Source organism: Apis laboriosa, unplaced genomic scaffold, assembly GCF_014066325.1.
Source record: "Apis laboriosa isolate Shangri-la unplaced genomic scaffold, ASM1406632v1 scaffold289_cov146, whole genome shotgun sequence".
Taxonomy (NCBI): domain Eukaryota; kingdom Metazoa; phylum Arthropoda; class Insecta; order Hymenoptera; family Apidae; genus Apis; species Apis laboriosa.
The window spans coordinates 544,115-556,157 of record NW_025222686.1 but is presented as its reverse complement, the minus strand read 5'-3'; the positions used below and the strand labels follow the sequence as shown (position 1 = coordinate 556,157).

At 17.7% G+C, this 12,043-nt stretch overlaps 1 protein-coding gene across 1 annotated transcript; it reads left to right on the top strand.

The window, feature by feature from the left end:
* The first annotated feature begins 7,965 nt into the window (after positions 1-7,965).
* On the top strand, positions 7,966-11,833 carry LOC122714149 (nucleolar MIF4G domain-containing protein 1 homolog). Its single transcript, XM_043935226.1, has 8 exons — positions 7,966-8,626; positions 8,889-9,400; positions 9,504-9,788; positions 9,875-10,062; positions 10,134-10,309; positions 10,372-10,724; positions 11,339-11,470; positions 11,543-11,833. The coding sequence occupies exons 1-8, from the start codon at positions 8,146-8,148 to the stop codon at positions 11,831-11,833; spliced, it is 2,418 nt and encodes an 805-aa protein (XP_043791161.1). The 5' UTR covers positions 7,966-8,145.
* The last annotated feature ends 210 nt before the right edge of the window (positions 11,834-12,043 follow it).

Here is a 12,043-nt window from a genome sequence, read left to right as displayed (position 1 = left end):
TAAAAAATTTAAACATTCCATTATTGATAGAATTTTTTTTCAAAAATACTATTAAGATTATGAATATTTTTTAGAAATATTTATAACAGTGTTAAATAATAAAAATATAATTAATTTATAATAAGATTTATTAATAAAATCAAACTTTTGAGATTAAAAAGAAGAGTATAATAAGAAAATTTATAAATAAAAAATCTACAATAATAATATCTTTTGATGAATGAATATAAAACAAAATTTGTTGAACTTATTTAAAAAAAAAAATTATCTGCAATAAAATTAGAAAATAATAAAAGAAGCTTTGTCAAATTGTACTATATGAAAAGTAAATAAGTAGTAAATATAATAGTATAGTATGATTTTATTTTATTATATTATATATAATAAAAAATATATATATAGTATATAGATTATATTATATATATTATAGTATGACTTATTAAGCAAATTAATAAATAAATAATAATTATAAATATTATTATTTATTTCTGGATATCTGAATCTAGATATAGTTATATAATTTAGTTAATTTATTAATTTACTTAATTAGTTAAATATACTAAATAAATGTTTAAACAAAAATAATCTTGATCTTGAAATTCAAGATCAATTTTTTTTTATTGTATTCTATTCATATTCTATTCTATTCATTAGGATAAAAAGTTTCAAAAAAATCATGAATGGCAATTTTTTTAATAAAAAATATTGAAATTATATTATTTTCCAAATTCATCATTATTTATATTTTTTTGATCAATTGCAAGAAAAAATTTACATTTATTATGATTACATTTATTATGATTATTTAAATATCATCATATATCCTACTTTTTTGCTTTTTTTTTTCTCTTTTTTTTCTCACTATTTAAACAACAATTTGACAGGCAATTCGCATATCTAAAAATCATTGAAACATAAATATTGCAATGCATGTATCAATTTGAGTGAAATTAATGACTTACACAAGACTGAAATATTATTCTATCATTTTTATTTAATTGAATTAATTTATCTTATCATTTAATCTAATTGAATTAAAAAAACAAAATTATTGATTACTATTTATTTTTTTATTAAATTGTCTATTTTCTCTCAATCTAAAATCTAATCTAAAATTTAAAATCTTTTGGGTAAAATAGTATGAACATTTTGATTATCTTTTATATAATTTTATTTTTTAAAAGAATAATTTATTTTTTATACTATATTTTTTGTATTATATTATTATCTTGTATTATATTATTATATTATCTTGTATTATATTATTATATTAAATCTAAAATTTAAAATCTTTTGGGTAAAATAGTATGAACATTTTGATTATCTTTTATATAATTTTATTTTTTAAAAGAATAATTTATTTTTACTATATTTTTTGTATTATATTATTAAAAATTTATAGAATCATATATAATAAATTTCAAACTTTATTCTTAATATATATATATAATGTATGTAAAATTATATATAAAATATAATCTTAATATGTATATTTAGAAAATATTATAAATAGTTTATTACATCTCTATATTCACGTGACAATCATTAAAAATTATGAACATAATTTTCGTCGTTCATTAAATGAGATTCATATCGAGATATTATATTCCACAACGCGATATCTATTTTTTTATAATTATAAAAATTTAAAAAATTTCACATCACAAAAAATATATTTTAAAAGTGATGACATTATAGGTCTTTAACTATAGATGATCTCAAAATCGACTATTGATTCTTAAGCTTATTTTAAACTTTTATTTGCAAAAATATTTTCCATTTTCACTTTTAACGAGTTATTAATATAAAACACTTAATAAAAAAATGCATAGAATTGTAATGTTGCAACTTGGATTGAACAAACAAATTGGAGCAACATATATCGAAATAATAATAATAATAATAATAATAATAATAATAATAATAATAATAATAATAATAATAATAATAATAATAATGATAATGATAATGATAATGATAATGATAATGATAATGATAACGATAACGATAACGATAACGATAACAATAATAATAATGATAATGATAAATAATATATTGAAATATATTGAAATAAGTATGCTGGATAATTATTGGACAGATGTTACATGTTCTAAAAAATAGTGTGCAGATATATTTTCGAAAATGAAGTGAACTGAGAAATAAAATGAACAAATAAATTGATAAATAAAAGTATAAAAAAAGATAGATATAATAAAATATAAAATAAAATACAAAAAAAAATGTAATATATATAATAAAATACAAAAAAAAAAGAAAAGAAAAAAAGGAAGAGATTCAACAGTTTCTCTATGTTCTCTAGAGTTGAAACAGTTGAAATTTTTTTTTAAAAATAAAATGTAAGAGAGAAACACTCAAAAAATACTAAAAAATAAAAGAAAGAAAATGAAATGAAGTTAGATAAGAAAAGATTGACAAAAGATTTAGTAAAAGATTCAAATGAAAAAGTTTATCTCAAACTATAAGATATAAAAAGAAATAGAAATAATAGAAAACTATAATAGAAATAATAGAAATAATAGGAAAAAATGAATTAGAAAAAAAAAAAGAAACAAAAGGGATAAAAGAAACAAAAAAAAACCGATGATATGTAAATTGATATGTACTTGTAAACTGAGTTTTTCCAATGAATAATTAGAGAGAAATTTATAATTTCGTTTTTTTAATCGAAACCTTCAAAAGAAAACCTTTTTCACAACATCTCCAAGTATCATCCTACTTTCATTAATGAAAAACACTCTATAAACAGAGAAGATGACTATGAATATTAATTGTGTTCATTAATTGACTACTCAAAAAAATATTAATTCATTAATTAGCGACATTTTGAACAAACTAAACAAAGCGGATGAGTTTTAATACAAAATCAAAACAATCAGGAAAAAATCAATATCAATCATCAAGCAAAATAGAATATTTTCATATATATATTCAATCAACAATGAATTTACACTAAAAAATTGCAAACATTTCATTCATTCATTTTAGAAAAAAATTAGATATTGCATTATTAATTTGAAACAAAATCAAGATACTAAAATCGATATATTATACTATTAGTACGTTTCACAACATTTAATTTAAATGACTCTAATTTATTTTATTATATTATAACAATTTAAATTTTTTTCGCATAAATATAAAATATAAAATAAATATAAATATAAAATAACGTAAAAAAGAAATAATAATTATTTAGAAGTGAATTTGAAGAATTTCATAAATTCCAAATACTGTTAATTTGCAAATTATAAAAACATGACAAGATAAAAAAATATATATTTGAAAATATTAAAATTGGCAAAAATAAAAATTTTTAATGTAAGCATAACAATTGGATATTTTAATATGATAATATAGCTAAATTAATTAAATATTAGCATGAGAAATAAGAAATAAAATGTATAAATTAGTCGGTTTATTATTATAAATTTAAATATTGTTAAAAATATTTAAAAATCTTTCAGAACAAATTTATATAAATAATCATCAATTTTCTGACGAAAATCGTAAAGACCAAATGGAATAAAATATAAAAAAAAATAACAAAAAAATGAAACAATATTATGATAAAAAACAAAATAATGAAAATAAAAACACATATATATAATCTAGCTTAATAAATTCAGTAATAAAAAATAAAAAAGAAAAATATTCACAATGTTAAATATAAACCATTATTAAATATAAACCATAATTTAATTGAAATTCAGAAAAAAAATAATAAGTTAAATAAATAATAATAATAAGTAAATATATAAATATGAAATAGAAAAGCAAGACATTAATTTCATGAAAATATATGTGAAAAACATGAAAGAAAATGAAAAAATTGGAAAAACATACAACCAACAGTGAATATATGTATAAAATTTAATAAGAAAAGACGAGAATAACAAAAATTCTGGCATCATTTCTACTGAAGATGAAAAAAAGAAATTTAAAAAACTGTAGGAAAGAAAAAGAGAAAAGAAAGATTAAGAATTAATTAAAAAAACTTAATAATTAAAAAAACTTAAGAACAAATTCTATTTTTTTAACGATAAAAATTCAAAATAAATGAAAAAGAAAAAGAAAGAAAAATTTTAAGAGAAGATGAAAGAAAAAAAAGATAAGAATTAAAAAAAAGAGTCGAATCGTAATTAGAGATGATCAATGTATAATATATAAAATACAAAAAGAAATAAAAAAAAAATAAAAGATTGTTAGAAGAAATAAAAAATATCAAGATAAAAATTTATATACATATATATAAACAAGATTAATATTCATATAAAATTCACAGTTTGAGAAAAGAAAATATAAAGATATTGAAAAAAAAATTGTGAAAAGTTTATAAAAATTAATAAATATTTATATAAATTAATAATTAATAATATTAAAATAATAATTAATAATTAATAATATTAAAATAATAATTAATAATATTAAATATACATATATTTATATAATAATAAAACTGAAAAACTATAATATTATAAATATAAATATAATATATATAAGTGAATAAACTATCATATTGAAAATATAAGTTATTTTGATATTTTTGATACTTTCATAATTTTGACGGTTTTTAAAAGAAAATTTCAATTCAAAAATTTAACGTAATAAATATATTATATCCGTTTTCCGATGGATGATAATCGATAATAATTTCATAAATCGTCGAATACATCTAAATAATTTGTTAATTTCAGATATTTGTAAATGTTGTAAGTTTAATCATTATTCTGTTATTTAAGGATTATTTAATTTTAAATTTCTATCAGCCTCTCTATTAAATCATATTTGAAATATTTTAAAAGTCATTTATTTCTGTAAAAAATGATCATAATTTTCAAATTCAACTCAAAGAACCTTCGAAATAATAACAAATTTGATCAAACATTTTATTTGAGTTATATTACCTACATTCTTTGATATTTAAAGTATAAATATAGATAAAAAAATTGAAATAAATATTAAAAAATACTACGTAGAAATGCATGAATATAATTGAATAAAATTGTAACAACAAAAGAATACAATATATAAAATATTCTAAAAATCCATATAGAATAAGAATCAAGATAACGAAATAAAGACAAGTATGTCTTCGCTATGACATTTCTATGGCACAAATATATAGAAGAAGAAAAACAATATTTTACTAGGAGGAGAATATTACAATAAACAATATTACAATATTACAATAAACTAAATTAAACTAAAATAATTATTTGACAAAATATTTGACAAAAAATTATATCGAATTGTATTTTATTTATGAATAATGAATAAACTAATAAACTTTGACACATTAACGCATCACAGTATGTAATCTAAAATAATTATTTGACAAAAATTATATATATTGTATTATTTTATTTATGAATAATGAATAAACTAATAAACTTTGATACATTAACACGTTACAGTATTACGCACTAGCACTTAATATAGTATCCTTCGTTAATAAGTTAATAAAATAAAATGAAATGTTTTACAAAAAGTTGCTTACATGAAAAAAAATTTTTAATCCCAATAATTGCCAAAAGCTTTAGATTTTTTTATGTCTAATATTACATTCTGATTTATTTAGACCATATACAGAATATCCCAAAAATACGAAAATATCTGTTAACTAAATATATAATATAACAAATATTTTTTATCGCTAAAAAATTATATCGAATTATAATTTTATTATGAATAATAAATAAATTATAATATTTAACACACTTTCGACGTATATTTGGATTTATTCTTGTTCGATTGATAGTACATAACCAATATGGCGACTTATCTAGGCTATGCACTCTATGATTGGCCAGTATTTTTTTTTTTTGTTAACGAGTTAATAACTCGTTAACAAAACCATAACGAAAGATTTTACAAAGGAAAATATTGCTTTATATAAATAAAATTATCTCAGGAATCTCTTGTTAATAGATATTTCCATATTTTTGAGATATTTTGCACATTTATAGACACAAATAAAAGACAGGAAATAACAACATTACTTGTGGAAAAAAGATAATTCAAAATGATGAATGTAAATCAAATAGAAATTACAAGCAATTACGTATAAGTGAAATTATATATTTGTCTATGAATAATTTTTAAATAATTAATAATGATGTTTAACATATTGAAAAATTATAAAAAATAATAAAAATATAATACAAAAAATTATTATTATCTAATATTCTATTTTCGAACTTACTTCTTTTTTTAAAATAAGTTCTTTTTAAGATAAATTATAAAGAAATAATTATAGATTGAATATTATCAATATCTTAATTAAAATTTAATTTTTTCGAAATAAATTTCTAAGATACATGTTACAATGAGCACTATTTAAAATTATAAGAATAAAGTAAAAATTGACATATAATAAAATAAAATATATATTTTAATCTTAAAAATAACTATATTATGTTTCGTAAACAATAAAAAGAATATTATTATAAGATACAATTGATAGAAATTTTTTTTTCAATTTATACTTATATTTTCTTTAGCTATATTCAATGTAATATAGCTAAAATTGATAAAAATCAATATTTTTTATTTTCTAAACCTGATAAATAATTTTTACGATTTTTTAATATATAATATTTTCCATTTTCATCAAAATATACTTTTTCTAAAATCATTCAACTCTATGTTTTTTACTATGAATAATAATGATAAAAATCGAGCTAATAATTTTTAATGAATATTTATATATTATATAATATAAATTGATTTGAAAAGACTAACTTTGAAAAAAAGCTAACTAGAACTTATATAATGTGATTGCTATCTTCCGATTCTATTGGAACACATTAAATGTTATGCTTTCATTCAACATTAAATATTGTAACTTCTTTTATAATGAAATTATATATTATAATACCAAATTCAATGCTATGATAATTTAACGATGAATAAAAACCATAATATTTATTACAGATATCAAATAGTAAAAGTTATAATAACTAAAATAAATTATAAAAAAATAAAGAAATCCCAGTAAATGGTCGCGTCCTGTTACTCCTTCCTCTTTTCTAATTAACTTTTTCTGTATTATTCTCAATCAAAATGTATATTAAACTTAGTTTCAATAATTTAATCAAATAGTAAATAATTTAGTAAGTTATTATATGTAAATATTAGAATTTAATCGAATAAGTTACTAAAATGATTTGATCGACTAAATTTTTCATTCATTAGTAATCAAATATACTTATCCGGATCCATTTTTTTATTCGAATATTAATAGAATCTGTTTAAAAAAAAAATTGTTTTTGTTTGATTTTATTGTTCATTCTCTTTTTTTATTCTAATTTATTTTTTTTTTAGCCATTCTTTTTTTATTTTGTTTTAATTTTAAAAAATCAAATTTAAAAGGGCTAATATATTTCAAACAATTAAATAATTTAGCATTTTATTTTGAAATATTGAAATTTTTTTAATAGCAAAAAATGTAGAAAAATTATTTTCAACTTGGAATAAAGAATTGGAAAAAAAATATAATAATACATAATTATAAAAAAATAACATAATTTTATAATGAAATAAAAATGATAAATATATATATATATATAAAGAAGATTAGTTTAAAAAAGTATAAAATTTTGAAACCTATAATTAAGAAAGTTTTATTGTGATTTTTTTAAAATTATTATTATTATGAATTTTAAGTTATAAGTTATAATTTTGTTTTTTATTCATAAATATTCTATTTTATTTGAATAAATGAATTATATTTAAATAAAAACGCTCTTTTTTCACAAATTGATGTGAATAAATATTATAAATACTATATTTATATATTTTATATATCATTTATTCTTTTTTTAATATCTTTTTTTTTAATTTTCTTTATATATATTTTCAAGTTCTATTGTTCATTTTTTTCAATTTCCAAAGCTCAAATACTAATTCAAATACTTTTCTATATATTAAATTATTTAATAATAAGTAGTCATTCGCTATTCGGCATATCTAAATTAGTGAACATATTTAAAATCTTTTAATTTTGTAAATTTAGCCAGAGCCCGCTTTTGGGAATTCTACTGATGATTCCCAATTCTTGATTGAGTTAATTCTTATGTCGGTTGAGACATTTTGCATAACCTATATAATTTAATAAAATATAAAATGAAATTATCAAAACAATCAAAATTAAATATTAAGAAAGTAGAATTAAAATTAACAGGAAAATCTCGGAAACAAATGCGCAAAGAACTTAGAAAGCAAAAAAAAATTAATAAATCAATTTATTTTAAAAATAAACGCGAGTTCTGTGTGGATATATCTAATGTTAATGATGATAAAACAAATCATAACAAAATCATTAACAAAGAGATAAATCGATTAGAAAGTTCTAAAAAATGTACAAAAAATAATTGTTTTGAAAAAGTACATCACTCGATAATATCTATAACCAACTGTTTCGAACAGGTTAAAACCAAAAAAAATGAGGAATTTGAATATAAAAAAAAAATACAAAAATGTAAATTACTCAAAGAAGCTAATTTAAAAGAAGATAAAGAAATTAAAAAATTGGAAAAGAAATTAAAATTAACTAAAAGAAAAAAGAAAACAATTCCTAAATCTTTTGTAACTGATGGTTTAGATTGTATCCTTTTTGATTATAAAATATTTGTTGAATAACTTATTATTTTATTATCATTTTCGCTGATTAATTAAATCATGAGTTCATTTATTATAAAGACTTCATCAGCAAATAGAAGAAAATTGCCTATTAACAGTAAAAATATTAATTATATATAAAATATTAATTAATTATAAATTAAATATAAAATATTAATTATATAAATTTTTGTTTATTGTTAATTTTTTGAAATGAAAATTATAATATTTCCTTAATATATGAATAGATCTTTTGGATTTTTGTTTACAAAAAAACAAAAAATATATTATAGAAACAAAAGAAGAAATTTTAGAAGATGAATTTAGCAATCAATTTAATATAAATTCTTTAAAAATAGAAAAAAATATGTATACAAGTAGTGTATTAGATAATATTAAAAAAAATAAAAGTGAAAATATCGAATCAAAAATGTCAAAAAATTATACATTGATTATAGAACAGAATAATAATAATAGTTCAGATAAAGTTTTAAATACACAAACTAAAAAAATTGATAGTATTGACTATAGTATTAATGATAAAGATTTTTGGGAAGATATTTATGGAAGAAAAAGAGATAAAGAAGGTAATGTTATATACGCAAATAATGCAAACAAATATGTTCCACCTGCTATACGAGCAACTATTGCACATAATATAAATTCAAATGAAGATGAAAAATTGCATTTTTTAAGAAAACAATTAAAAGGTTGTTTGAATAGAGTGGCAGAATATAATATGTATAGTATAGTAAATCAGGTAATCATATAATTATAAAACAAAATATAGTTATATAAATAAATGTATATATTTAAAATGAATTTGCTTATTATATGATTTATATTTACATTATATATTACAGATAGAAGCATTGTATATGACAAATAGTCGTAATAATATGAACAATATATTATCAGAATTAGTACTTGAAAGTTTAATATCACATATAATTACACCAGATCGTCTTATTTGTGAACATATGATGTTAATTGCGATTTTACATGCTAATATTGGTATTGAAGTAGGTGCAAATTTTTTAGAAAAGCTTATTAAAAAATTTATTGAAATCACGGAGAAATTTCAAAATATAGCAAATAAAGAATTAGATAATATAGTTCTTATTATCTCACATCTATATAATTTTAAAGTATGAAAATTTTGTTAAACAATAATTTATATTATTATTTATAATATAAGAGAAATTAATAGTTATTTTAATTTTATTTTATACAGGTATTTGGATACAAGCTTCTTTATGAAATACTTAACAAATTGATGATAAAATTTACAGAAAAAGAAATTGAATTAATATTACTTATCTTAAAGACAGTAGGATTTTCATTGAGAAAAGATGATCCAAATGCTTTAAAAGAATTTATACAAAATTTACAACAAAAAGCTATTCATGAAAATGAAAAAAAGTAAGTTTTCTTATATATTTTAACTATAGAATAAAAATTATTAGGAACTAATCAAACGATTAATTGTGCAGTTCAAGAGTTAAATTTATGTTGGACATTTTATTAGCAATAAAAAATAATAATATTAATAAAATACCTCAATATGATCCTTCTCATGTGGAACACTTAAAGAAAGTTATTAAAAATATAATACGAAAAGGCAATACAATAACACAATTCAATGTATCATTAGAGGATTTATTAAATGGTATATGATATTTATAACTTTAATACTAAAGCATAATTTATTTATATATACTTTCATTATAGTTGATGAAAAAGGAAAATGGTGGATTATAGGATCAGCTTGGTCTGGTTCAAATAATATAAATGACAAAACAAATTTAAAAGAACATAATAATTTTAATTTTAGTATACAAATTTTGAAATTGGCACAAAAACAAAGAATGAATACTGATATAAGAAAAAATATTTTTTGCATTCTTATGACAGCTGAAGACTATTTAGATGCTTTTGAAAAACTTCATCATCTTGGTCTGAAAGATCAACAAGAAACAGAAATCATACATGTATTAATACATTGTTGTTTACAAGAAAATAAATTTAATCCTTATTATGCAATATTAGCTCAAAAATTATGTGAATATAATAGAAAATATCAGGTATGTAATAACTATATGTATTATATTAAACAGTACAGAATATATGAAAAAAATTATAATTATATTTCAGTATTAGCAAATTTTTTACTTAAAAATTTGTTAAATAAATTAATATCTAAAAAATACATTTCATATGTATTTACTTATGTATAAGATTATATATGAGATTTATATATAAAATTAACTATTATATAAAAAAAATTAGATACTAAAATTAATAAATTTATAGCTTAGAAGTGAAATAGCACTTAAATATTTATGAAAAAATTACAATTATATTTATTTACATATCAAGAAAAAAAAATAGCACATAAAAAAAATGGTCAAAAAATTGTTTCATCTTAAAACAAATTTGATTGTACATATATATATAAAATATAAAAATTTACTTTAAATTAATATTAGATATCCAAAAAATTAACAATAAATATTTAGTATTTCTATTGTTATAAGATGCAACAATAATATTGTTATTTAATATGTTAAATAATATTTACTAATTTCAATTATTTTTCAAAAATTTTAATAAATTTTTTTGTATATTCTGTGTATTCATATATGTATAAATGATTAATAATATATTTTAATGCTTTAATATAATAATAATGGTTTAGCTTGCAATACAATGCAATTTTTGGGACAAATTGAAAACATTAGAAGCATACAATAATAAACAACTAATTAATTTAATACAATTTTTAATTCATTTACTCATTGAAAAATGTCTTGCTTTGTCAATTTTGAAAGTAAGTACTATATTCTTTATTTAACAATATATATTACAAATTTATCTTGTATTTTTAAATTGTTTATTACAGGTTATTCAATTTACTGAACTTGAAAAACATACTATAATATTTCTCAGACAAATTATATTGGGAATTCTATTGCATGAAAATGAACAGGCTTCTATCCAAGTATTCGAAAGAATATCTGTTTCTTCTCAATTACAGACTTTTAGGGAAAGCCTTCGTTTATTTATAAATTGTTTCTTGGTAAAAAATATAGATATGTGTACAGTATTAGATAAGGAAAAAATAATATTAAAAAAGAGAATCGAAATTGTAGATAAAATATTAATTTTACATGGATCTAAAATTATGTTTTAAATTTTATATATAACAAAAATTGTAATTTTATTGAAAATATAATAAAAAAAAAATCACTTTATAAAAGCACTAAATTATTTAATTTCTCTTATCACTAATCATTTATCATAAATGAAGATTTAAAGCAAAAATTCTTAAATCAATTTCTAATTTTTCAGGATTAAATAAAATTATTATCATATATTTATTTTTTATATATATATTATATAT